We start from the raw sequence: 27,269 nt of genomic DNA, 5'->3' as shown, positions 1-27,269 counted from the left end.
GGGACCCTTTCGTGTGTGCCGACTTGGGAAACTGTCCTGTGTGCCTTTTCGAGACTGGCAGTGGCGAGGACCCAGGGGAACGAGGTGGGGGGCGGGAAGCGGGAGCCCGAGTGTGTCAGCTGCACCCCTGTGCTGCAAGAGGGCTAGGGCTCCAGGTGGAAGACATACTTCCGCCTACGGTAGGCCCACGTGGTGTACCGTTGACCTAGAAACTCGACAAAATAAAGAGGCGCCTGCAGCTTTCCAGCTCTGAGATTTCAGTCTCCCCACGCAGGCCACACCCACCCTCCTCGCAGACCCGCGATCTGAGGGCGGAGCTTTCTCCCGCGCAGGCGCGCTGGGGCCCACGCGGGTGGGGGCGGGGGCGGGGGCGGGGGCGGGCAGGTAAGGCGCCTACAGAAAGTGGGGAAAGGTCACGGCTACCTGGGAGCTGAGTCTGTCAGTCCCTCCCTTCCTCCACCCTGCCTCCCGTCCCTTATCTCGATTTTCTTGGGGCTGGTCGGGAGCAAAAGGGCGCACGCGGTGAAGTCAGGTCCTGAAATCACCGGGGGATTTTTTTTGCGGAGGAGAAGGTGGAAGGAAAGAACAGTGAGCAGACTCTGGCTCCAGCACCAATGGCTTCAGCCGGAGGCCAAGGCAGCCTCGGTGACACTTCCTCAAAGTGAAAGCGAAAGCCAAGTAGGCGGAGAGGACTGACGGGGCCAGGCGGTCGGCCAGGCAGGCGTGTTTGGAGCCCCTTCTCCAGCCCGGACCTGGCGGGCGCGGGGCACGAGGAGGGGCGGCGGGGGAGGAGGGCCTGAGAGCAGCCCCCATGGGCTCCGAGGGGTGGTGCTTGCTGGTCTGCTTGGCTCTCTCCGGGGCAGCAGACGCCGGTGAGTCGGGGAGCTGGCTGGTGGGGCGTGTCGGGTTAAAGAAGCATCAGGTAGCCACCCTCCCCGAGGTCGCAGAAGGGGAAAGGGGCCGGGAATGGCTTCCAATCGCCTTCTAAGCCCAGCAGGCGGAAGACTGGGCGGCTGGTAACGGAAGGAACCAGTTGTGCCGGGGAGAGAGACTGAGAACTCTGGGGAAAGGGCCAAACGAAGGAATGAGGGGCCGCCTCGGTGGATGTGGTGGGCCCCCTGGCCTACAGGAGAGGGAGCTGGCCTGGGAGCGGACACCTTCAGGAGAGGAAGGGGAGCCCCTAGCTAGGAGATCACGGAGGGGGGTAGGTGCTCCCCAGAGGTGGGGGAGGAGAAGGCCACCTGTAAAAAGCACGGAGCGAGCAGACCCTGGGGGCTGACTGGGAAGTTGAGACGGCTGCCAACGCCCTAGCATCCAAGCCCGTCTCCTCTCCCAATGCAGTTTTGTTCATTTATATGCTTTTGCTGAGAATTCCTTTGAAGAGATAGCTTTCCATTGATAGGTGGAAATAAGCTTCTTAAATCCCTCTGAGCAAGGGAAATCAGGACTTTAAATAATTCACACCAAGAAGTATGTACCTGGAGAAGCAGGTGTTTCGCAGAAAGCTGGTTCTGGGTAAAACAGGATCAGAGCTGGACGCAGAGGCAGCTAGGAACGGGGAAGATTACCCCTTGATGACTCGACAAGTATAGAAGTAACTTTCTGGGCAAGAGGGTGCTCATCCCAGCCTGTTCCCTGCAGTAGAAAGGCAGTGGCGGGCAGTGGACGTGATCTTGGACTGCTTCCTGATGGGGGAAGGTGGGCACCGTGGAGCTTTCGCCAGCAGTGAGAACACGGTGAAGGCCTTGTTGGTGCTGAAGCAGGTGCCAGTGCCGGACGACGGCTCGCTGGAAGGCCTCACGGATTTCCAAGGGGGCACACTGGCCGAGGACGACCCACTCATTACCTTCGAGGCCTCAGGTAAGAGCCCTCCACCCTGTGTCCCAGTCCTTCTGGGCTCCTTCCAGTTCCTGAGCCCAGTTCCCAAGGACACCCACCCACACCTGCTTCCCATCAGCCCAGGTGTTCTCTATCCAGCTCCATCTCTGTGCTGCCCTCTTCTCCCCCAGTGAACCTGATACAGATTCCCCAGGCCGAGGCCTTGCTCCATGCTGACTGCAGCGGCAAAGAGGTGACCTGTGAGATCTCCCGCTATTTTCTCCAGGCCAGGCCCAAGGCCACGGTGGAGACGGCAGCCTGGTTCATCACTAACGTGCTAGTGCCTGGAGAGGGACCTAGTATCTCCATGGTGATGAAGACCCTTGGGGATGCTGAGAATGGGGCTGTCTTGCATCCCATGCTGAAACTGCCCCTGAGCCCCCAGGGGACTGTGCGGACTGAAGGTGAGAAAATGAAAAGTAGCAGAAAGAAAGTTTTAATTTTTTTAAAGGGGTTAGAAATGGGGGAATAGTAGGAGAAGGAAGGGGACAAGTCCACCTCCGTGCACATTGGTCATCTCAGGGTGTCTCCTAGGCCTCAGTCCTTTCTTCCTAAAGACCCCAAATGGGGATAATTTTCACCTGGCCAGGTGACTTGAGGAAATAAGGCATGTGATGCTCTACTTGCATATGCTGTCCACAGCTGTCTCAGTGAGCAGAGTGCCAGCTTTTCCCAGGGAACAGCTAGCCTGGTCAAGATGAGAGAGGAGAGCACAGGCCCGCAGAATTTGTTCATTATCTCCTATCAGTAGAACCTGGTCCTTGCTCTCTCCAACCTTGCACATCTCAGAGGGCACAGAAAATTGAGAACATGATGATAGGTTTCTCCAAAGTTCATGGAATCCAATATTTTGCCTCCAAGAAAGACAACCACATCCAGAGAAGATTAGGGGCCTACCCTTGTATCCTTAGAAAGCTTCAGAACACTCAGATTATTTTGTGGTCCAACCTAAATTTATCCTGCTACATCAAAAAAGGGGTCCTCATGTCTGTCCAGTGTCAACCGTAGTCCTAGCATAGCTAGGCATTGCCCCCATTTATTTTGGGATATTTCAAACCTACAGAAAAAGGTGAAAGAATAATAAACACCTGTATACCGTGCACCTGGATTCACCAGCTGTTAACATGTTGCACATCCTTTCCCCCTCCCTCATCTTCTCTCCACTTCCCCTCCGCTTAACTAATTGAAAGTAAACTGCAGACATCTCTACACTTCATCCCAAATGCTTCCATGCATAGCATGTGTTAGTTTATAACCAAAGACATGAATGTTCTCCATAATCATAACACCATCGCCTCGGCAGCAACCCAAGGTGGGGAGTGGTCTACCCGGGGTGCAGGCAGTAAGGGGGGTGCAGTGTGCAGATAATGGACGAACGTATCCTCACCGTCAGCCTACACTGGCAGTTATGAACCATGTCAGTGATCAAACACTCCTGCCTGCCTGCCAGGGCGGACCATCCTCACCTCCCCCACCATGGCTGGGTCCGCCCCTGATTGTCATACTTAAGGCATTTTAAAATTGATACAATACTACTATCAAATATGAAGTCCAAATTCAAACTTCTCCAATTGCCCTCGTAGTGTTCTTTATAGCCTTGGGGGGTTTGGTTTGGTTTTTGAAGTCCAGGATTCAGACAAGGATTGCACGTTGTATTTAGTTGTCCCGTCCCTTCAGCCTCCTTTACTCCAGAACAGTCTTCAGAGCCTGAACTATTTTGAGGCCGGGCCACTGCCTTGTAGATGTCCCAGCATTGGGACCTGTCCGATTGTTTCCTCATTAGTCTGGGGTTCAGCACGTTTGGCTCACACACCACCACTGTGTATTTAAGCTCTGTCTCCTTTAGTCTCCTCAGCAGCCTTGCTCTAAGCAGATGAGGTCGGCAACACTGAGGGGCTTGCCCAGGCCAAAGAGGGAGTTAAATGGAAGAGCCGGGCTTCTGAAAGCTGACTGCAACTCCAGTAGCTCTTTTTTTTTTTAATTTATTTTTGGCTGCGTTGGGTCTTCGTTGCTACGCGCGGGCTTTCTTTTAGTTGCGGCAAGCGGGGGCTTCTCATTGCGGTGGCTTCTTTTGTTGCGGAGCACGGGCTCTAGGCGTGCAGGCTCAGTAGTTGTGGCTCGCGGGCTCTAGGGTGCAGGCTCAATGGTTGTGGCACATGGGCTTAGTTGCTCCGCATCATGAGGGATCTTCCCAGACCAGGGCTCGAACCCATGTTCCCTGCATTGGCAGGCGGATTCTTAACCACTGAGCCACCAGGGAAGCCACTCCAGTAGTTCTTAACCTGAGGGTCAACAGTAACCCCAAATTTTTTATAAATTTATATAAAATTTTTTCTTTTATTTTTTTGGCTGCATTGGGTCTTAGTTGCAGGATGCGGGGTCTTCGTTGAGGCATGCGGGATCTTCGTTGTGGTGCGTGGGCTTCTCTCAAGTTGCGGCATGCAGGTTTTCTGTCTCTAGTTGTGGCACGTGGGCTCCAGGGCGCGTGGGCTCTGTAGTTTGCAGCACTCAGGCTCTCTCATTGAGGCACGCGAGCTCTGTAGTTGTGGCACGTGGGCTTAGTTGCCCTACAGTATGTGGGATCTTAGTTCCCCGACCAGGGATCGAACCTGCGTCCCCTGCATTGGAAGGTGGATTCTTTACCACTGGACCACCAGGGAAGTCCCAGTAAGCCATAATTTTGCATATGTATTTGCCTGGTCTGTAACTTTCATCAGATTGTGCAAGGGGTGAGTGACTCCAAAATGGTTAAGAGTGCTACGCATGCATGCTGCCTCTCAACACACCCCGAGCCTGCCACAGCTCAGAGACCAGGTGGCCTCAAGGAGAGAGCGGCCCACAATCACCCTCTTTCTCCCACAGTGGAGTTCCAGGTGACAACACAGACCCCGTCCCTGAATCTCCTGCTGGGGTCCTCAACCTCCCTGCACTGTGGCTTCTCCATGGCACCAGGCTTGGGCATCACCAGCGTGGAGTGGCACCGGCAGCATAAGGGCAGTGGCCACCTGGTGTACCGCTGGGCCACGGGGCAGGGGCAGGGGCAGGCCAAGCGGGAGGGCGCCACCCTGGAGCCTCAGCAGCTGCTCATGGCTGGGGACGCCTCCCTCACCCTACCCAGCCTCACTCTGAAGGATGAGGGGACCTACATCTGCGAGATCACAACCTCCCTGTACCGAGCTCAACAGATCATCCAGCTCAACGTCCAAGGTGAGGCCAGGACTCAGTTATGTCGGGAAGAGGGGGAAAGGGATGTACCTATTGAGAGTGTCTTCCAGAATGGGATCAAACACAAGGGCGCTTTCCTGAGAGGCAGACTGCATTCCCACAGCCTGAATGCCGTCTGCATCCTAGAAGCGCAGATGGCATCAGGTGGAGTTTCCCGTCGGGCTCTAGATAATTCCATTGAGAAGTTTCCCAGCCCAGGATCCTGCTGCCCCGCACTGGCCGGCTGCCTCCAGTCACCCCCGTCCTTTTGGGCCACGTCCAAAGGAGGAGCAGTAGCAAAGCGAGGAGAGGCGTGGGAGCGGCCCGACCGGGAGGCCTGTCTCAACAGGACAGCCTCTAACATCACTGGCTTGTGGTGATGCTAAGAAGCAAGCCAACCTTTAGTTGGTTTTGCTGTTGTTTTTCAGTTACCTGTGGGAATCCTACCCCCTTATGTCGTGCATCCAGGCAGGCCCCTCACCACCACTGTCCTCCCGCCGCCTGCCACCTCACTGAGGAGGGGACTTCCACCTCCACAGCCTGCTCTTACGTGCAGCAGGAGAAGGCTCTAGGCTCCTCTGCTGCCCCGGTGATGCCTGTGGGATTTTACTTCTCCTCCTCTCTTCCAGCTGCCCCCAAAGTACGACTGAGCTTGGCGAGCGAAGCTCTGCCGCCCACCCTCCTCTGCAGTGTCACTGGCTATTACCCTCTGGATGTGACTGTGACGTGGATCCGGGAGGAGCTGGGTGGAGCCCCGGCCCCAGTCTCTGGTGCCTCCTTCTCCAACCTCCGGCAGAGCATGGCAGGCACCTACAGCATCTCCTCCTCCCTGACGGCAGAGCCTGGCTCTGTGGGTGCCACTTACACCTGCCAAGTCACCCACGTCTCCCTGCAGGAGCCCCTGGGGGCCAACACCTGGGTTGCCCCACCAGGTATGGGAGTGCCCTCCTTTCCCCACCACCACACCTGGGCTCACGGCTCCTGCCCTCTGGCCTTGTTCTGCTTCCCACAGTGTCGGCTGCTTCTTTCCCAAGGTGACAGCCTCCAGAGGTCCCACCCCGTCCTCCAAGACTTTATTACCCCCCGAGTTCTGGGGTACCAGGCACTGCTGAGAGCTGGAGACCAAGGCTGAACAATTCCTCATCCTGCCCTCGAGGAGCTTAGCCCAGTGGGAGGGACAGACTAGGCAGTCAGGGAAGATGACCCGGGGGAGGCCTGCAAGCCGGCTGAGCTGGGTCAGGGGCAGGGAACACCAGGACCGAAGGGACGTCATGTGTGAAGGCCTCATTATCAAACAGGCTAGAAAGAACTGGGGGGCCTGCACGGCTAGAGGCAAGGGTGCGTGGGGAAAGGGGGCTGTGGCCGTGAAGCTTGAGAGGTGATGGTGTTCGCTGAGCGTCTGCGTCAAGCCAGCAGGGCACTGAGCCCTCAGATGTGGGCCTCCACAGGTCCTCACTCCTCCCATCTTAGAGATGAGTAACTGATACTTGCAGAGGTTCAGTAATTTGCCCAAGGTCACCTGCCTAGGAAATGGTCAAACAGAAAATGTGGAAAATAGGCGATTCCCCTACAGCCTCAACCCCGCTCCTGCTACTGATGGGCAGATAACAGCAGGCCTTCAAGCGGGAACTTCATCCCGAGGCCACAGAATGTCTTCGAAAGGTCCTACACCATAAAGAGTCGGCACCTCGAAATGCCTAACTTGGTGTCTCATGAGACTGTAAGCTTCCCCGAAACTGGGGTTTTGCCTCAGCTTACATCATTCCCAGTGGTTTACACAATTCCAGTTTAACTATCACCAGCTAATCTAAACTAAATCTCCCGTGCAAAGCCGTTTGAAAAAAAGTTGTCCTGAGGTGGGAAGAGGTAGAGGATTCTGTGTGGAGTGACACACGGACGTCCACCGAGCAGGCCCCAGCGCCACCGTGTGCTGGTTCCTGGGTGAGAGCAGGAAAACAGCTGATGGGAGCTCCTCGGCCAGGGACGCTTGAACGCAGGCGCGCGCGCCCTGTCCTTTCTGCCGGAGCAGACGCTGCACATGAGGGCTCGGTATGGTTCCCGCCACTGATCCCCGTCCACACCTCTGTCCCCTACAGAGCAGAGGACGGCCTTTGGAGTCCTTTTTGCCAGCAGCCTCTTCCTCCTGGCACTGCTGTTCCTGGGACTGCAGAGACGCCAAGGTAAGAGTGAGCCTGCGCACCCTTGGCTCTGGCCCTGACCGAACTCACTTGGAGACCAGCTGCTCTAAGTGCCGCCACACCCAGACCAGGGATGAAACGCAAGCATCCAGAGCTCCAGCTGGCCCCCCAGCCCCCAGCTCCTGGGCTTACCCCCCCTGACACCAACTTCCTTCCCTCCCGTTATCTCCTAGCTACCTCACCAAGGCCTGCCAGGACCCCGAGGCACTCCGGGTAGCCACTCTCCTGCCTTAGATATAAGAGAGAGTCACATTCTCCCAGAAGCTGAGTCCCAGAGCTCAAAGAGGCCCCGAGAAAGATACGAAGAAGGCACAGATCACTGACTGTGGCACTGGATTTCTGCAGGCCTCTGCCTTCCTTCACTGCATGCCCTGGGCTGATACACCCAAGGGAGAAAGCGTGAAGAGGTGAGAGGGTGGCAGGAAGGCAGGAGGTCTGGGTGGAGGTTAAAACATGAGCCAGGTTTGAGGCGCGGTGGTAGGAACAATATAGCAGAAAAAAATTAAGAAAGGAGCGGATGAGGGACAGTGGAACAGGATGGGGGTTGGAGGGCCACGCACAATCGTTGAACTCTGTCCCAGTAAAAGCCCTCATGTCCTCAGAAGCAAAGCTTTTCCACTTTCCTGTCTTTCCTCACACTGGGGCCCGCCCCGCCGCTTGGCTGGCAAAGTGCTTGAGGTGTGAAACGAAGACCCTCAGAGGCGGCCCTGGGCCTGCCCCCCCCAGTCGCTCAGGGTAACCTTGAGCTGCCGTTAAGCTCCTGTACCTTTGGACAGCTGCTGGGCATTTCAGGACACCTGCACACACCCCTGCCTTGGCCGCAGGGGACAGAGCTCCCCTTTCAGTCATTTTCAAACGGGCCTGGTCAGCACAGTGGGACTTGGCAGAAGATGGCTATGCATGGGGACGGTGGGGAGCAGAGCGTGTCCCCTGGGGGCCTCCTCAGGGCCTGGCCCAGGACCTGGAGGGAGGAGGCGGCAGATGTCTAAGAAGATCTGCGGGTGTCTGTCCGTGAGATGCCCGCTCAGCTTCCTGCCGTGGCTTCCTGTCACCCACACCTGAAGAGCTGGGCTGCTTCGGGCACAGAGGCTGAGAGCGGAGACCACTTCCTCTGCCAGCACCCAGCTGTGGAATCTCGAGAAGACCGACAGCACCCGTAAGCCACCCTTCCGGCGCAGGGCACCATCAGAAAGGAACCAGAGAGAAACAAGACGCCTCCGCCCTGCTGCACTCACCCCAACCCAAACAACAGCCGAGTCGGTTTAGTGGTAGGAAGTTGTATTGTTGTTTTGCCTTTGTTCAGAATACAGGAAATTGGTAAATACGCCACATGCCTTTGGTGGAAGTACAGCTGTTATTTCTGTACAAGTAGGAGATTGGGGTTAGAAAAAAAGACAGAGAGGGGATGACAGACACAGTGGGGACGCCACATCGTCCCACGGCAAACCCAAGAGGGGCCGAGGAGACCCGGCCTCGCGTGACTGCCAAGCCCCAGGCTTAGTTGCATATTTGCTCATGCACATGGGTGGTGGGAGGGAAGGGGGGCGGCAAAGACACAGAAGAGGGGGGTATAGGGCAGGGTGAGAAAGAGAGTAGAAGGGCTACCGTCCCCAGAAGAGCAAAGCCAACTACACCTGGGACAGATGGCACAGAAACGCAGAAGTGATTCCTGTGACGGGGCGGGCCAAGAGGGCGGATTTGCTCCAGGCTTGGGACACATCGAGGACAGTGGTGGTTCTTCTCCAGCGGTGACCCCCTCCATTAGGCAAGGGGAGCCCAGAGGAGGGTGGAGGCCTTCGAGGGGCCTCTGGCCATTAGGAGGGTACAGAGACTGCCTTCGTCCAGCTCTTCCGTCCCGCCCTGGGGCAGGACGAAGGGAATGTGGGAACAGGGCGAAGGGAGAGGAAGGATGGTTTTGCGGAACGAAATGCTGCTGCGTGGAAAGCGAGCCTGGCCCAGCCGCCTCCTGCTGGTGGACTGGTGGACGGAAGGAACGAAGGAACGGGGGGCGGTCCCCGTTCTGTTCCCAGCCGGCCCTCCTCCCCTCTCACCGGGGTCTGTCCCACTGAGTGCCCTTTCCTGAAACCCAGCACTGGCCCCCGAGACAGGCTGAGCAGCTCCATCCCCAGGTCCCACTGTCTGTGCCACAAACCATGCAAAGAGGAGGAAGGCAAAGGGAATTCAGGGGTGCTTTGGAAGGGGAACGTACTGCTGGAAGAACAGAGGGGCCGCTCCAGACGAGAAGGCGCCGTGGTGGCACAGCAGTCAACAAGCAGGCCCGTCTGCTGACGGCTCCACGTCCGCCCCAAGGCTGGCGGGGGCACCGGACTCCCACCGCTCAGGAGCGGCCGGGCCTCAGGAAGGGCCTCTCTCCTCAGCCCTGCCTTTGGCAAGTACACGGGGGTGGTGTCGGGGGAAGGGCTCCCAGAGGGTCCAGGGCTCCTACCCTCCGACATCTCATCCTCTTCCATCAACAGCAAGGGAGGTACAGGACGCTTGTAACAAGAGGGTGAGAAGTGGCTTCCTCCAAGCTTGGTATTTTCAGATTAGGCCCTTGACTCGCTGTTTCTCTATAACTAACGGGCATTCTCTCATTATCTATGCCAGTAACTAAAATTGAGAGGCTCAAACTTTGGCTAAATGAAATTATTTGATGCCTTCACGAGCAATACAGAATGCTGTAGAAAACGTGGACAAGAGCCCCTTCCAGGTATGAGCTTGTGGGACTGTTTCTAGGATGGGAACGAGAGTCCTGATATTTTTGCTATTAATACGTGTTCTCCAGGTCTCTGGAGGACAAAGTAAAAGGTTGTAAGGTCCCTGAAGACATAGATCTTGGACTAACAGATGGGAAATAACTGTGAAAAACAGGTTTGACTTTCTAAAAGAGTCCTGCACCAGGACCAAGCTGGACTTTGGGCCTGGCCCAGGCTCCTCTGCAGGCCTGGCACAGGAGAGGTGAGGGGGCATCCTCCCAGCTGCTCCCAGCCTCCTCGGGCCAGCAGCCTGGCCTTTTCTGGCAACACCATGGGCACAACACTCTTCTCCTCGTCCCAGTCTTGGCCCCTTCTTGAGCACGTCACCTCAGCTACACCCCTTTCCCCATCCCTTGGCCTCCAACTCCTTTTGTCTTTGGGGGAACCTGAGAGAACATGAGAGGGTAGGAAGGAGATCCCAGCTGTTGTTCTTCGGGTAGTTAATTCAAGACTGCACCACAAGCAGCATTTCCAGTGTCGCAGGACAGAGCGCAAATGAAAGCAACACAAGGGGAGGAGTGGGCGATGGAGAAGCAGGGCTGGGATGGAGGAAGGCAGATGGGGAAGTTCTGGGGAGAAACAGCAGGGCAGGGACATGAGTTTGGATGGCAATGGAGAACAGGGAAGGGGTGGCACATTCTCAAGCAAAAAAGTAGACTGGACACAGGAGTCAGGAAGTCCCAGATGGAAAAGAGAAAGAGGAGAAAACGAGGGCAAATTACATCAGGTTACTGGACATTCAGGTGTAGTTGTAGGTGTCCCATCCCCACGGTCTCCCTCTGACCCAAGCCAGTGAGAAGAAGCACAGCCCACTTGCTCAGAACAGGAGCCACGACCTTCCCCCACAGTCCTGCAGAGTGAAGGCTTGTCCACCGAGGAGGTCCCTCACCTCTGCCCTCCCGCCCTCCCGCACCAGATGGTGCTTCCCTGGCCACGATCTCCATACCTCAGTCAGAGCAGCCCCACTCCCCAGGCAGGCAGGCAGGCAGGCAGGTGAAGCCAGGACCTTCCCACCTCTTCACCCCAACCAGCAACCTCAGCGATACTTACTTACAATAACTACCACGATGATGGCACAGATGGCTCCCAGCATGATCATCATCTGAGGAGACATTGACAAAAAACAAGCCCTTGGATTTGGGGAAGGAGGCAGGAGCCAGGACCAGGGACTCGGACGGCGGAAGAAGCCACACGCCCCCCAGGACAGCTGAAGGCCTCCCAACCCCTCGTGCTCCCCATCAGACAGTAACCCCTGCACCACAGCTGGAGCTTCTCAGAAACACGAGAGGGTCTGCAGCTTGCTCCTTGTCTCCTAGTTCCTGTTGCCCGGGGGCTTTTAAAGGAACGCCAGAGCAGGTGCAGACTTCGCATCTTTAGTCAACTGGTTCGTTTTTCATCAAAAAGTGTCCAGCTCATTCCCAAAAGCTGCAGGTATTTAAATATATAGCTACCCCAGCCATTGTGTCGATGTCAGTGTATCTCAGGAAGGGTCAGGTAAGAATTTTTCCCGGGGTCCTTTGAGAAAAGGCAGCTGGACTAACCCCTCCAAACTCCTCAAGGTCTCCCCTGGCCCTCAGTTAGTGGTTCTGAGCACTTTAGCGTACCCTGGTGGCCAATTCGGGTAATGCAGCTCAAGAAGGAGGCTTCCCAGATTGCCTCCCAAGAGTCCTGCAGGGCACAGATCGTGAGAGGGAAGGATTGTGGAACCTGAGGGTTTTCCCGCCTCCTATGTGTTGAGACCCAGGAAAATAAGGGGGAAAGGACAAGAACATTCACCTTGCAGTTCTTCCACCAATACTTCCTCTTTAGCTTGGCAGCGCTGCTCTCAAATTGTGATGCGCCCGCCTGCAAAGCGTCGGCTCTGTCATCCAGCTCTGACAGCTTCTGGTCCCTCTCCAGGACCTTGTCCACATTTACACGCATGATGTCCACCACCTGAGCAGGGCGCAGGAGCAAAGCGGCTAAGCTCCCCCAGAGCCGGGGAGAGAACAGCAAGTCTGCCCTGCCTAACTCTAAGGGGTACCCTGTCTCCCGGAACCTTTAGCTGCCCCTCTAGATAAAGAGAAGTTTATTTAAAGAGAAGTTTCCCAACTTCCATGACTTGGAAACCCTTAGAGAAAAAGCTATCCACGTACCTCCTCCACTTGTGCCTGGGTCTGCTGTAGTCGTCTGTTACTGGTCAAATTAGGAGGAGGGCCAGGGGGACCCCCACCTGGGGCAGCCCCTTCTGCCCCTTCGGTGGGTGGCTGAGCTGCCGCAGACCTGCGGAGAGAAGTGCACAGAGTGACCAAGACAAGAAAGGAATCACATACGTTCTCACCCCTATCACCAAAGCAAGGGTGATACGGCTATATGCAAGTAGAAGGGATTCCAGCTCCTTGGCAATACCAAGTGGGGAGATGCAGCACAGAGGTCCAAAGCAAAAGATGAAAGATCCTGTAACAGATGGGGCTCAGCGACATCCAGGGTGGCATCAAGAGCTCTCGTTTGGTCTATCCTCTGACCCAAACTCAAACACATCCTCTGGCACAATGGCCACAGGGACAAGTGGGCCAGTCTTGGCTTAAATGGCATTTCTCTGCCTCCCGGAAGCCTTTTTCACATGAAGTCAAACTGGAAAACTCCAATCCAGGATAATTACCTACAAAAAAAACTCAACACTCAGGACAAGCTTACAGACTGAACAACTCTTTTTTTGCAAAGTCTGAATATAAAAAGAAAGGCCAAGCTGACAGACTCTGCTGAAGGGGAGCCAGTTATTGGTTGTTTCATGCAATGATTAGTATATCGTGGCCACTGTAAGGACGACTTGGAGAATCACCAAAGGCCTCTGTAGTTGCAGTGAGTCAGGACTGTTTGCTTGCTTTGTTTTTTGGCAGAGAAGACTGGGGTTTCACTTAGATAGAACTGGGGCCCAAAGCAATTGTGTCAATTGTGAAAGTGTTCCAAGAGCATAGACAGGGAGCAAAAATATTGGAAATGGTCCTCAGTGTACATGCACCAGAGACAGCCTGTCCCTTCCTTTTTTAGATTTGGCATCCAGTCTCAGGAGACTCTCCTAGCTCCTGATGTCCCAACTAGAAATCTTGGTTTACACTGCTAGGCACAGAGACCGTACTCCCTTTCCCTTAGCCTTAGGGGAGAATAATCCAGTGTGGGATTCTCAAAATAAACTCCTCTCCACGTCCCAACACATGGAAGCTAAATTCACCTTCTCAAGAATTCCCTGAAGTCTAACCTAAGGCATGAGATTTTCCCTGCCAAGGAAGAAGTCACAGGTAGGAGAGAGATCTCTGCAATTTGATAGAGAAAAGAAATTACAATAAGAACTCCTCAAACAGAAGCAGAATCTCACAAAGCCTACCTCATAGGAGCAGTCCAAGAGTAAATGCACTACGGATGAAACCATCACAAAGTCACCAAAAAGGAAAAGCCTTGACTACTCACAATAGAACTAATACCCAGAAGTTCCTCCTCTCTAAGTAAGTAAATTTCAGTCTCAAAAGAGAATAACCCTTCAGAGAGGTTATACTAGCAGATTACACCTGACTCATCTTGGCTAAAAGAATTGCTTTCCCATTGCCCTTTAAGGCACAAAGGAGGCAAAGGAAAGATACAACACTATGGCGGCCACCAGACTCCTATGCTACTACTGTGCCACACAATCTAGTTCTCTGGTGAAAGTGGAAAATTCAAGGAGTAGGAAGTAGCCAGTGTTTGGTCTTGGAAGCAGTCCAGGCTGGTGGCACCAATGACAAGATTAAGGTCAGAGACCTCGTGATGCCCTTCTAGTCACCACGGTTTCCCCATCTCCTTCCTTTCATCCCACATAGATGCTACTGGGAACCGGTCAACTGAAGAGGCTCCCCCTCCCAAAATGAAAACACAAGGAATCCTAGGGCTTGGCCAAAACGCATAGAATATCATATACAGTTAAAACTGTAGAAATCAAATAGAGAAAAAGGGAAATCGTTATAAAGCATTTGAAGGGACCATTTCACTTATTACTTCTTGGGAGTTGGGAACACGCAGGAGTAACATATCCGGGGATAGTTATAACCCTTATGTAACGTAAGTAAATCTTTTCCCTTTTAGTCACCAAGAGAAGCAACACAAATACATCTAGGACCAGGCCAGGACTCCAAGAAAGAAAGGGAAGTTCTTCATTTGTCTAGCTATAGTTCTCCCTCAGGATCTTGGGATGCGGTGACCATGGTCAGATGACTAAATTGATGATTAGAGACTAAATTGAATGTACTGAGGGAAGGTGGTGGCGAGGGGAGGGGGGGATCCTTATCTCTATTTCTCTTCCAAGTACTTGGCTAAGACTCAATGACAGGAAAACTCCTATACGGGTGGCCTTGGGATGAATGGACGCTTGGAATCACACGCCACTGCCCCATGAGTCTTTGTGAGCTGCTCACCTGGCGCCGAAGAACTGGCAGATAAGTTTCTGGAGCTTTGCTCACTACCTAGAGCGGGGGCTACTCGTCACGGTCGGGGTGAGGGGCGTACACAAAGCTAGAGACTGCAGAGCAACCCAAGTTACTAACTGGCAGGTGCACCCATGACTGTTCTTCCAGAGGCCCCAAGCACAGCTTCAATCAACGACAAGAAAGGGCCTGGAGCCCCCTCCCGGGTGTCTCCGCGCCCCACCTTCACCCGAGACTCGACTGAGGAGCCCCGCAGGTGAGAGGAGAGGGGGCAATGAATGTGGGACCCCCGCGCCCCTGCCCCGCCCATGGGGTGCCGGCTGCGGCTGGTGCAGGAATGGGGTGCTGCCTCCCCTCCCCGGGGGTGGCTCGGCCTGCGGACGGCGCGCGGCGGTGGTTCCCCGCGTCGCCGCAGCTGCTGCAATGCGCCATTTTCGGTCCCGCAGAGTCCGGCGCTGGGGTGAGAGTTGGCAAGGGGTGAGAGTTGGCAAGGGGTGAGAGTTGGCAAGGTGTCGCGCCCCCCACACCAGGGTCAACTCACATGTCTCTGACAGAAGGAGGAGAGGTCCGTCTCCTCTCCCGAGGCTGCGGCGAGACACCCGGCCGGGGAACACTGCGGTGAAGCCGACCGCACCGCCGAGCTCCGCTTCCAGACCGCCACTCGGAGCTCTAGCTGCGGTGGAACTGACTGCACCTGCAGCCCCGGCTCGTCTTTATTAGCGCTGGCCGCGCCCCCAGATCACGCTGACAACGCTGCGGCCCAATCCACGCCCAGGACAGGTGCCAGTCCCGAAGCGAAGCCCGGATAAGGCCTAGAGTGCCCGCCCCTGAAAATCTGCCAGTCACAGCTCTCTTCTCATCCTGACTCGGGTAAGGAGCGGTGCCGGAAGGATCTGATCAATACAGCTCTGGTTTGCGTACCTGTCTAACTAAGCGACGGGGCGGGGTGGAACTAAGCGCCCGCTCCCTGGAACGGCGGCTCCAACAATTTGAATTAGGCCTTTTTGGTGCCTCCCAGCCAATCGCTAAGCAGTTCCTTAAGTCCGGGCCCGCTCGCGGCCGCCGGCGCCGGCGTCTCCAGCCAATCACGCCGCTTCCGCTGACAGCGGTGGGCGGGGGCGGGGGCGGGGGCGGGGGCGGGCTCCGGCTCGCTATGGCCTGGACTCTGGAGCCCGGGGAGCGGCGGAGGTTCGGTAGTCTAGGCACTGCGCTGGCGCTCGGACCTGGCCGGCCTCCACCCCACCTCCCCGCCTTTGACAGCTCTGAGGAGGCTGAATCCATCAAGGCAGAGCCGCAGGCTCCCGTGGCCAAAGTAAATACGAGAGCTCCGTTCATCCGTTCTACACAGCCAACCAGCCCCTCACGCAGTGTATCCTAATTTTAACTCCCCCTCCCCAAACCTGCTCCTCCTAACCCTCCCAGGTAGCTTACTACATCGATTCAGTTGCCCAAACCAGAAACCTGGAAACTATTGTAGATTTCCTCCCCGTTCATCTTTACCTGTCCTCTAATAGTTCAACTTTTCCTTCTTAGCATTTCAAGGATTCTCCCCTCGTCTCACTGTCCTGCTTCAGATTATTATCCCTTACCTGGACGCCGTCGGTTGTAAAACTATTATTTTATGTCCCGATAAGTTAAAAGGTAGCAAATCAACTGTGACATAATGCTTTCTTATCACTTCGAATTTTTATTTTATATTTATTTAAAGTGCAGGTGTCTATAAATGTAGATTTTTATCATACTTCACTCTCGTGAAAATACATAAAAAGGAAAACAGAAAAGAGTAACATGGTAACAGTGTTCATAAAACTTCACATTCAGACACTGACTCTTATGATTCATTTTTTTTACTCATGTGCATTATTTCCACACATGTAGTCCTCTGTGCATGCCATCAGGGGCTTTGGTGATGCAGCATTTCTTAAAGGAATGCTCCTTTTCTGTCTCTGGAATTTTCTTCCAAGCCTCAGACACCCATTTGGCAAAGTTTGATTCTTATGAGCCAGTGTGACAAATACAGTATGACTGTTCTGGCTAATAGTTATAGTCAAACATCCCAATTTAGATGTTAAAATGAAAAAAAAAAAGTGCCAAGTGCCTCTTAAAATTAATGAAATATAATATCTTTCTGTTTCATCTTGCCCTCATTTATAACCATCCTCTAAGAAACCACCAGGGTGGTCTACCCAAATGTTACAACCCTGCTTAAAACCTTTAAACAATTAGAAACACAATGTATTGATCATATGTGTTTATCGCATGCCCCTTCTGAAACTACATCAAAATGAAAATTGGTAAATACTGAAAACAAATTATAAACCCTCAAAGACAAACAGAATGGAAGGAATTGTTTCAGGCAGCATGAATGGCTAAATGGCCACCAGATTCACATGAGGTGGCAAAAAAAAAAAAAGTACAGAGCGGTTCCCCTGTACCCCTTCACCCAGTTTCCCCCAATGGTAACATCTTGTTTAGCTACAGTACAATATTAAAACCAGGAAATTGACATTGGTACAATCCACAGAGCTTATTCAGATGTTGCCTCTTTTACATGCATTTGTGTGTGTGCATGTGTGTGTGTGTGTGTGTGTGTGTGTGTGTGTGTGTAGTTTTATGCAATGTGTGTGTAGATTCCTGTAACCACCACCACAATCAGGTTACAGAACTATTATATTACTACCAGGCTCCCTTGTGCTATCCCTGTATAGCCACACCCACCCCGATCCCGCACCCTGGGCAACTGCTAATTTGTTCTCCATCTCTATACCTTTATTCCAAGACTGTTATATAAATGGACTCAGACAGTCTATAACCTTCTAAGATTGGCTTTTTTTTAAAATATCCTCGAGATCCACTCAAGTTGTGTGTATAAATAATTTTCATTGCTGAGTAGTATTTCCGTGGTACAGATATACCACAATTTGTTTAACCATTTACCTGCTTAAAAGACATTTGGGCTGATTCCAGTTTGGGCTTATTACAAATTAAAGCTGCTATGAACATTTATGTACAGTTCTGCATGAACATAAATTTTCATTTCTCTAGAATAAATGCCCAAGAGTTCAATTACCAGGTAATAAGGTAATTTTGCATATTTAGTTTTATAAGAAATTGCCGAACTCTTTTCCAGAATGACGGCACCATTTTAGATTCCCACCAGCAACACATGAGGAATCCAGTTTTTCCACATCCTCACCAGCATTTGTTGTTGTCACTTTTTTAAAAAAAATTTTAATCATCCTGATAGTTATTTAGTGATATATCATTGTGGATTTAATTTTTGTTTTTCCCTGATGGCTAATGATGTTGAACATATTTTAATGTGTTTATTTGCCATCTATATATCCTCTTTGGTGAAAGATCTGTTCATGTCTTTTGCCCATTTTCTAATTGGCTTGTTCATTTCTTTTACCTTTGAGTTTTAACAATTCCTTAAATATTCTAGATAAAGTACTTTGTCAGATAAGTGGTTTCTCCCAGTCTGTCTTTTGTCTTTTCATCCTCTTAACTGAATCTTTTGTAGAGGAAACGTTCTTAATTTTAAGATCCAATTTATCAACTTGTCCTTTAATGCATCACTTTTGATGTCACACTTTGCCTAGCCCTAGAGTCTCATAATTTTCTTCTATTTTATTTTCTAAGAGTTGTACAGTTTTGTTTCATATGTAAGTCCATAATCCATCTTGAGTTAATTGTTGTATGAGGTGTGACGTTTAGGTCGGGGTTCCTTTTTTTTGTCAATGGATGTTCAATTGCTCCAGGACTGTTTGTTGAAAAAGCAATCCTTCCTCCATTGAATTGTTTTGCATTTTTGTCAAAAATTAGTTGGGCATATTTGTGCAGGTCTGTTTCCGGGTTTTCTATTCAGATCCATGACCTATGTGTCTGTCCTTCTGCCAATAACATGCTATCTTAATTACTGTGGCTATGGTAAACCTTAATATAAGGTAGAATTATTTTTCCCACTTTATTGTTCTTTTTCAAAATGGGTTTAGCTATTCTAGGTCCTTTGCCTAATAGATCATTTAAAAAATGCATTTGTGTAAACTGGCAAGAAAATAGACTATTTAAGGACCAAAAAACTAAGTGAAAGCTGGTACCTGGAGAGGTAAATTGAGCACTGAAGCTTGTTTTGCCTTGAGGGCGTTTGCTTAAAAGTTGAATTTAGGCATGGTGACCTCATAGGGTGCCACTGTGGCATAGGAGACAGAACCCAGGGCCTGCATAGGGTTGGAAATCTAATAGAAGGCCCCCACTATAACACCAGAACCCCAGAAGACTATATCCTCATGTAAGAGTGGATTTAAAATATGCTAACACCTGAACTGCCCCTAGGGGACTGCATAGAAAATTTGCTCATCTGGAATCTAAGTGTCTACTAGAGATCTTTTCTTTTTTCTTTTAAATATATGCAGATAATTTATCATCAAAGCTGTGACTTTTCTGCCCGAATGCCTTGTTGGTCCGAAAAACAAAATAGCAAGAATTTAAAATGGTTCCAGGTTGACAGTGCCACCAAGCACCAGCCGAAACAATGCAGATCATCTCTGGATGAGCTGATCTTCAATCTAGGCCTTGGGGAATTTCCACAGATACGGTTCCAAGAAAAATAGATTTTGTCAAAAATGGGAAACAAATAAGGAGCAAAGAGCCAGGAGCAAGAGCCAGCAAAGATGGAAATAGGAAGTAAGAAAATTAGAAAATCAAGCCAAATAGTTCAATATCTGATTAATAGGAGTTCTAAAAAGAGAGAAAAGTATGAGAGAGCAAGATTACAAACGAAATACAAGAAAAAATTTCTGAACTGAACAAGTCTTTCTGGATTACATAGTACACTATGTGCCTAGCACAGTGAAAGAAAAAGAATCACGTCAAGACACATCTTTGTAAAATCTCAGAATATTAGGGGAAAAGAGAAGATCCAAAAAGATTTCAAAAAGAGAGAAAGGGACTTCCCTGGTGGATCCCTGGTCAGGAAATAAGATCCTGCGTGCCACATGACGTGGCCCCCCAAAAAAGAGAGAGAGAGAGAGAGAAAGGAACAGGAATGAGAATGGCAACTCAATACAGTATTAAAAGATAGATGATGTGACAGTGCCTTTAAAATTCTGAAGAAACATGATCATTACCTAGAATTCTATACCAGCCAAACGAATATAAGACCAATACATACCAATATAAGATAAATATAGACATCTTTCAGATATGCAAGGAGTGAACATTTTTACTTCTCTTTCCAAGTAGGCTACTATAAGATGTGCTCTGGTAAGCAGGAAAGAGAAAGGCAGCAGAGCTAGGGAATGGAATGCTGGATCCACACACAAAACTGGTGAAGGAAATCTTTGGAATGAAAGCTACACCACAGACCCAGAAACAACCTGTCCTGACTGAAGTAGGAGAAGGAGGAAACTGCAGGACAGTCTCCAGAGGGGGGTAAAAAACCTGTAAAGCATCTGACATGTTTAAATATTTGAAAAAGAATATGAACAAGTACTTTTCAAGTCTGATGCGATGTGCGGAAAAAATTAGAGCTAGATACATAGAAAATTATATTTTGAAAAAGAGGTAATTATAAACTTAGGGGAAAACAAAAAGTTGAATAAGAACTAGAAATTATCTCACCTTTACGTTAATTGATTTTCAACAAGAGTGTCAAGACGGGACTTACCTGGTGGCGCAGTGGTTAAGAATCCGCCTGCCAATGCAGGGGACAGGGGTTTGAGCCCTGGTCTGGGAAGATCCCACATGCCGCGGAGCAACTAAGCCCATGCACCACAACTACTGAGCCTGCGCTCTAGGGCCCGCGAACCACAACTACCAAGCCCGCGAACCACAACTACCAAGCCCGCATGCTACAAGTACTGAAGGCCGCGCGCCTAGAGCCCATGCTCCGTAACAAGAGAAGCCACTGCAACGAGGAGCCCGCGCACCACAATGAAGAGTAGACCGCACTCACCGCAACTAGAGAAAGCCCGCGCACAGCAACGAAGACCCAACGCAGCCAAAAGTAATGAATAAATAAATTAATTAATTTTTTTAAAAAAGAGTGTCAAGACCATTTAATGGGGGAAGGAATAGTCTTTTCAATAAATGGTGCTGGGGGACTTCCCTGGTGGTCCAGTGGTTAAGACGCAGTGCTCCCAATGCAGGGGACCTGGGTTCGATCCTTGGTCAGGGAACTAGACCCTGCATGCATGCCGCAACTAAAACATCCCACATGCCACAACAAAGATCCCACGTGCCACAAAGAAGATCCCCAAGTGCAGCAACTAAGACCCAGCACAACGTAAATAAATAAATAAATAAACAAACAAACAAATAAAATATTTAAATAAACAAATGGTGAAAGGACAGCCCACAGAATGGGAGAAAATATTTGCAAATGAAAATATTTATATCTGATACAGTACTGGTATCTAGAATATACAAAGAACCCTTCCAACTCAGTAATAAAAAAAATGAATAACCCAATTTGAAAATGGGCAAAGGGTCTAAACTGACATTTCTCAAAAGAAGACACACAAATGGCCAAAAAGCACAAGAAAAGATGCTCCACATCATTAACCGTCAAGGAAGTACAAACCAAAGCCACAATGAGACACTACTTTATAACCACTAGGATGGCTACAATCAAAGAGACAGGTAGTACCAAATGTTGATGAGGATTAAACCTTCATACACTGCTCGTGGAAATGCAACACAATGCAGCCAATTTGGAAAAGAGCCTGTAGTTTTTCGAACAGTTAAACACAGAGTTACCACGTGACCCAGCAATTCCACTCCTAGGTATTTAACCAAGAGAAATGAAAATGCCCACACAGAACCTAATACACGAATGTTCATAGCAGCATCATTCAGAATCGCCAAAAAGTAGAAACAGCCCAAATGTCCACCAACTGATAAATGGATAAATATAGTGTGGAATAGCCATACAATGGAATACTATTCAGCAATAAGAGAAGTGGAGTGCTAATACTTGCTACAACATGGGGAGATCTTGTACCTACACTAAGATAAAGAAGCCAGTCACAAAGGATCACATGTTGTATGATTCTGTTTAGATGAAATATCCAAAACAGGCAAGAATCTACAGGGACAGAAAGTGGCTTAGTGGTTGCCTAGAACTGGGAGGAAGGGGGAACTGATGGTGGCAGCTAAGGGGCAGGGGGTTCATTTTTGGGGTAATGTTAAAAATGTTCTAAAGTTGATTGTGGTATTGGATGCACAACTCTGCGAATATATTAAAAGCCATTGAATTGGGTGAATTGTATGTGGATTGTATCTCAATAAAGATACCAAGAGGTTTTTTTAAATATAAGAAACATAAGTTATACCACAGTACACCATTTGGCTCAGTAGTAAACAATATTTAATAGTCCTAATAATGTAAACACTGTCTACTGATTTAAGGCAAAATGCTGATATAACTATAATGAAGAGGCATGAGGGATAGGGGCTATAAGAAAGGAGGACATTGGGGAGTGTAAATCCAGCTTCCTAACAAAGTAACTAGTAAGGGCCACCAGCTCCCTCTTCCAAAATCACACGTGAAGAATCCATGGAAGCTATAGGGAATCATGAATCTCAAGAATTAACAAAGACAAAGGCATAAGAATACCTTGGGGAGACTGAAGGCTCTAGTTATGTGTTCAGTTGCGTCCTCCAAAAGTTTTTATGTTTAAGTCCTAACACTCAGACCTCAGAATGTGACCTTATTTGGACACAGGTTCGTTGCAGATGTAATTAGTTGAGATGAGGTCATATTGTTGTAGGGTGGGCCCCTACTCCAGTATGACTGGTGTCCTTATAAAATGGGAAAATTTGGAGAGACACACACACAGGGAGAACGCCTTGTTAACATCAAGGCAGAGATTGGGCTGATATGTCTATAAGCCAGGGAACACCAAAGATAGCCAGCAAACCACCAGAGGCTAGGAGAGAGGCATGGAACAAATTCTGCCTGACAGCCCTGATGAGGGCTCGTCTCAGACTTCTAACCTTCAGAACCGTGAGTTCATACATTTCTGTTGTTTATGCTACCCAACTCACGGTACTTACGGCCACCCTAGAAAACTAACACAGCTATCTTGAACCAGCACATGTGTTAGATTCCCAAAACAAACAACAAATATCATACATAGATATTACACATACATGTGATGAAAATACCAAAAGGGACTTGCAAGTGTGCTAAAGTGTTTGACTTGTTATGAATACTGATAAGTTTAAGAAACCAACAGGAGTAAACAAATATGAGTGTTTCTTAAAGCATGAATCACCCTGAAGACAAAAATAGAACATTGTTTTTCTGGAGGACCTCAGGTACAGAAGGTGGAGTTAACTGCTACTCATCAATTCATGACACATGATCTCCACTTATGCATAGAAAGATTTCATTTCATTTTATGATTCCATTTTTCTTTATTCCCCTCCCCAGCCATAGAGAACACTATAAATTGTTTGATATTTATAATTTTGTGTTTTTGCAAAATGTGTAGTGTCTCCTGCACGTGTTTTTATTTTTATTTATTTACTTATTTTTAATGGATTGATTTTTAAAAATTAATTAATTAATTATTATTTTTGGCTGTGTTGGGTCTTCGTTTCTGTGCGAGGGCTTTCTCTAGTTGTGGCGAGTGGGGGCCACTCTTCATCGCGGTGCGCGGGCCTCTCACTGCTGCAGAGCACAGGCTCCAGATGCACAGGCTCCAGATGCGCAGGCTCAGTGGTTGTGGCTCACGGGTCCAGTTGCTCTGCGGCATGTGGGATCTTCCCAGACCAGGGCTCGAACCCATGTCCCCTGCACTGGCAGGCAGATTCTCAACCACTGCGCCACCAGGGAAGCCCCAAATGGATTGATTTTTTTAAAATTATATTTATTTGGTTGTACTCAGTCTTAGTTGCGGCAGGCGGGCTCCTTACTTGTGGCCCATGAGCTTCTTAGTTGTGGCATGCGGGCTCCTTAGTTGTGGCATGCAAACTCTTAGTTGTGGCGTGCATGTGGTACCTAGTTCCCTGAACAGGGATCAAACCCAGGCCCCCTGCATTGGGAGCACGGAGTCTTAACCACTGTACCACCAGGGAAGTCCCGCATGTATTTTTAATTTACATAAGTGATATCATGTTTTAAATCTCATTGTTTTTTCACTCAGCATGAATTTTTAAAGATGAAATTCATATAGTTTGTAAATGATCAGTTTGCTCTTTCCTTCCAATCCTCGCATGCATTTAATTCCTTCCCTCCTTCCTTCCTTTCTCCCTCCCTCCCTTCCTTCCTTTCCCCCTTTCTTTCCTTCTTTGTTTTTACAACACTGACTAGTACCTTCAGTACTAAGTTAAAGTGCAACAGTAATAGTGGGCATTCTTGCCTTGTTGCTGATCTTAAGGGAATATATATCCACTAAATATCTGTTGTTGATCTCTAGTATGTCACCTTTACCAAATTAAGGAAATTTCCTTCTGTTCCCAGGGTTTTATTTTTTAATTATAAATAGCTGAATTACTTAAATTCTCTTTTCTGTATCAACTAAGATCACCACAGAGGACTAAACCTTCACCCTTCATAACAGGAAGCTAATAGATGTCTCAAGCTGATAAGCCATGAAGAGCAGGAGGGCATATTATTTCCAATTACGATGACAAATACTAGAATAGTTCAAAGAAGTGAAAGTCTTTCATTCTGGGAAGCTAGTTTGGAGCGTAGACTGGGGTTAGGCAGGGGATTGCTCTTTTTGTCATATAACTTTCCCTTCTTTTTGATTAACTATATGCATGTATTACTTTGATTTTTTTAAAAATAAAGCTTAATTTAGAAATAAATCTTCAAGTCTCCCAACCCATGTTTTTAAGTGAGATAAAATTCATGCACCATATGAATCCACTCATTCAGTATATACCTAAGTGATTTTTAGTATATTCACAAGGTTGTGCAATCATTACCACTAATTCCAGAACATTTACATCAACCCCAAAAGAAACCCTGTACCTGTTAGTAGTCCTCTCCCATCCCTCACCCCTTACCCCATCCCCTAGCAACAACTAATCTACTTTCTGTCTCTGTGAATTTGCCTATTCTGGACATTTCCTGTAAGTGGAATCATACAATACGTAGCCTTTATGACTGGCTTCTCTCCTCTGCCATAGTGTTTTCAAGGTTCATCCATGTTGTAGCAGTACCTCATTCTAGTTTATGGCTGAGTAATGTTCCATTGTATGAATAGACCACACTTTGTTTATCCGTTCATCAGTTGATGGACATTTGGGTTGTTTCTTCTTTTTGGCTATTCGGAATAATGCTGCTATGAGCATTTGTGCATAAATTTTTGTGTGAATGTTTTCAATTCTCTTGAGTATATGTATACCTAGGAGTGGAATTGCTAGGTCATATGGTAACTCTCTATGTAACTTTCTGTGGAACTGCCAAACAGTTTTCCAAAGTGTCTGCATCCTTTTACTAAAGGTTCAGTCTTAATGGTTCTTTAGAGTCGTCTTTGTGATCTGACTCTTGCCTCCATCTCCTGCCCTCTTTATCACGCACCAACAAATACCATTTACAGCTTTCCCATACACACCATGCTGTTTCTCACCTCTGGACCTTTGTTTCTGTTTCATCTGCCTGGAAAGCCTGCTAGCCTCCACTCTTTAAGATATCTCAGTAATGGCCTCCTCCAGAAAGCCTTCCCTGCCCCCACTCCTGCTCCCCCAGGATAAGCATCCCTCCTCTCTGAACCTACACAGTAGGTAATTAACAAACTTTAAATGCCATGATATATTTTATAATTATGTTTCTTTTTTTTTTTTTTTTTTTTTGCGGTACGTGGGTCTCTCACTGTTGTGGCCTCCCCCGTTGCGGAGCACAGGCTCCGGACGCGCAGGCTCAGTGGCCATGGCTCACAGGCCCAGCCGCTCCGCGGCATGTGGGATCTTCCCAGACCGGGGCACGAACCCGTGTCCCCTGCATCGGCAGGCGGACTCTCAACCACTGCGCCACCAGGGAAGCCCCCTTTGCTATTTTTTTAATTGAAGTGTAGTTGATTTACAATGTTGTGTTGATTTTGCTGTACAGCAAAGTGATTCAGTTATACACATATATACATCCTTTTTTTATATCCTTTTCCATTGTGGTTTATCCCAGGAGATTGAAAATAGTTCCCTGTGCTATACAGTAGGACCTTGTTGTTTATCCATTCTAAATGTAATAGTTTGTACCTACTAACCCCAAACTCCCAGTCCATCCCTCTCCCTCCCCCCTCCCCTTATAAGTATGCTTCTTTGTCTACCTCCTGCATTACGTGGAATTCTTTAAATGCAGGAGTTGTATCTTTTTTTCTTTGTATCCCTGGAACCTACTGGTGACCTTCAGTAAATGGCTGTTGAATGGATTACTTCTACAGATATTTACCAAGGGCCTATTAAGAGCCAGTACACAAAGAGACCAGATATTAGACTACTACAGTGAACAGACATGTGCAAGACAGTTCCTGCCCTCAGTGGGAATGAGGCCTAGTCTGTGGGGAAGGTGGACAAAGAGATACATAAAACCAAGCAAGATCGAAAAGCAAAAATATGAGTTCAGAGGCTCAGACATCTCAAGGTAAATGGACCTTGGAAAGTATTCCCTTGTCTTCTTCCACTTTTCCAAAGCCGTGGTATTTGACCCCGATTTAGAATCCCTTATGGAGCTTTTGAAAAGATGAATGCTTGGGACACCAGCTCAGGTTGATTTCATTGGTCTGGGTTCTAATCTTTTTTTTCTCTCTTTTTTTTTTTTATGTTATGAAACCTGGATTTGGGTCCACTTGCCCAATACACAGCAAAGCCAATCTACTGACACCAGGTTGTGAAGGAAAGTAAAGCATTTATTGCAAGGCCAAGCAAGAAGAATGGGTAGCTTAAGCTCAAAAGGCCAGAGCTCCCCGAACTCCCCAATGGCTTTTAGGGAAGGGTTTTTAAAGACGGTGTGAGGGAGTCACAGGGTGCATGATCAGCTGGTATACTTCCTTCTGATTGGTTGGTGGTGAGGTAACAGGGTGATGTTTCAGGAATCTCAATCATCAACTTCTGGTTCCAGCCAGTCTGGGGTCTATGTGTCTGTGGTCAGCATGTAGTTAACTTCTTACACCTGGTGGGGGTTTAGTATCTGCAAAACAGCTCAAGGATACGGCTCAGGATATTATTTATAACCCTCAGAGAGGAAATAAAAGTCCTTGATCTTGTTTTAAGGCTATTTATTTTGTCTTGCTTGACTGTTTCCTTTTGTTTCTGCATTTTCTCACTCCTCTGATTAAATTTGCTCTTTGGAACCTGGGGAAGGCCTAGGAGGCTAAAGATGTTCTACAAACAAGAGGCAGGGGACACAAGTGGTGGTGGGGTGTCAGTCACCAGGAAGGCCCCACAGGGTCCCGCTGGGTTTCAAGCTCTGACAAGAATTCTAACATGTTGCCAGGATTGAACAGCACTCGTCTGCAGGGGAAAAAATAAATTTAAGCTCTTCATCCTGGCTGGCATTCAAGACTCCTAGTTATTTGGCACTAGATTTCCTATCCAAACTTATTTCCTACTATCAGAGAAAGCCTACTGTGTGTTAATGATCACTAACTAGTCCTATGGACTTGTGTAATTCCCACCTGAATTATTTCTGAATTATTTGAATTATTTCATATTCTGAATTGTTTCACATTCTGAATTATTTCATATTCTTCAAAGCTCCTCCCTATAGATATTACTGTCCATATTTAACAAGGATTTCCCATTTCCATCAGCTGAAATTTTCCAAGATTCAGTTCAAATGTCATCTCTTC

The 27,269-nt window shown here is 49.0% G+C and overlaps 2 protein-coding genes across 3 annotated transcripts; one reads left to right on the top strand and one right to left on the bottom strand.

Annotated features, from left to right (window-relative positions):
* Positions 1–380: 380 nt before the first annotated feature.
* TAPBPL (TAP binding protein like) lies at positions 381–14,719 on the top strand. Of its 2 annotated transcripts, none has more exons than XM_030834639.2 (7): positions 381–872; positions 1,645–1,860; positions 2,010–2,282; positions 4,741–5,085; positions 5,712–6,014; positions 7,179–7,262; positions 7,454–14,719. In XM_030834639.2, the coding sequence occupies exons 1-7, from the start codon at positions 812–814 to the stop codon at positions 7,495–7,497; spliced, it is 1,326 nt and encodes a 441-aa protein (XP_030690499.1). In that variant the 5' UTR covers positions 381–811; the 3' UTR covers positions 7,498–14,719. The 2 variants fall into 2 exon arrangements, with proteins under 2 accessions (XP_030690499.1, XP_030690498.1); XM_030834638.3 differs by having other exon boundaries at positions 1,642–1,860; positions 7,454–10,928.
* VAMP1 (vesicle associated membrane protein 1) lies at positions 8,542–15,416 on the bottom strand. Its single transcript, XM_030834642.2, has 5 exons — positions 15,011–15,416; positions 12,172–12,298; positions 11,813–11,971; positions 11,087–11,138; positions 8,542–10,693 (listed from the first exon to the last, which is right to left on the bottom strand). Coding segments are annotated over exons 1-5 (357 nt in total). The 5' UTR covers positions 15,013–15,416; the 3' UTR covers positions 8,542–10,676.
* Between the last annotated feature and the right edge of the window lie 11,853 nt (positions 15,417–27,269).

This window comes from Globicephala melas, chromosome 10, assembly GCF_963455315.2.
Source record: "Globicephala melas chromosome 10, mGloMel1.2, whole genome shotgun sequence".
Lineage (NCBI taxonomy): Eukaryota > Metazoa > Chordata > Mammalia > Artiodactyla > Delphinidae > Globicephala > Globicephala melas.
The sequence above is the reverse complement of the archived record's forward strand: the minus strand, read 5'-3'. Positions and strand labels throughout refer to the sequence as shown.

Excerpts from the sequence above, each read along its gene's own strand:
- VAMP1 (XM_030834642.2), bottom strand. Across the intron at positions 11,972-12,171 it reads CCCAGGCACAAGTGGAGGAG|GTGGTGGACATCATGCGTGT; the intron begins GTACGTGGATAG and ends CGCCCTGCTCAG. Across the intron at positions 11,139-11,812 it reads ATTGGTGGAAGAACTGCAAG|ATGATGATCATGCTGGGAGC; the intron begins GTGAATGTTCTT and ends ATGTCTCCTCAG.
- TAPBPL (XM_030834638.3), top strand. The coding sequence starts at position 812 with ATGGGCTCCGAGGGGTGGTGCTTGCTGGTCTGCTTGGCTCTCTCCGGG. Across the intron at positions 2,283-4,740 it reads GGGGACTGTGCGGACTGAAG|TGGAGTTCCAGGTGACAACA; the intron begins GTGAGAAAATGA and ends TTTCTCCCACAG. Across the intron at positions 7,263-7,453 it reads GGGACTGCAGAGACGCCAAG|CTACCTCACCAAGGCCTGCC; the intron begins GTAAGAGTGAGC and ends GTTATCTCCTAG.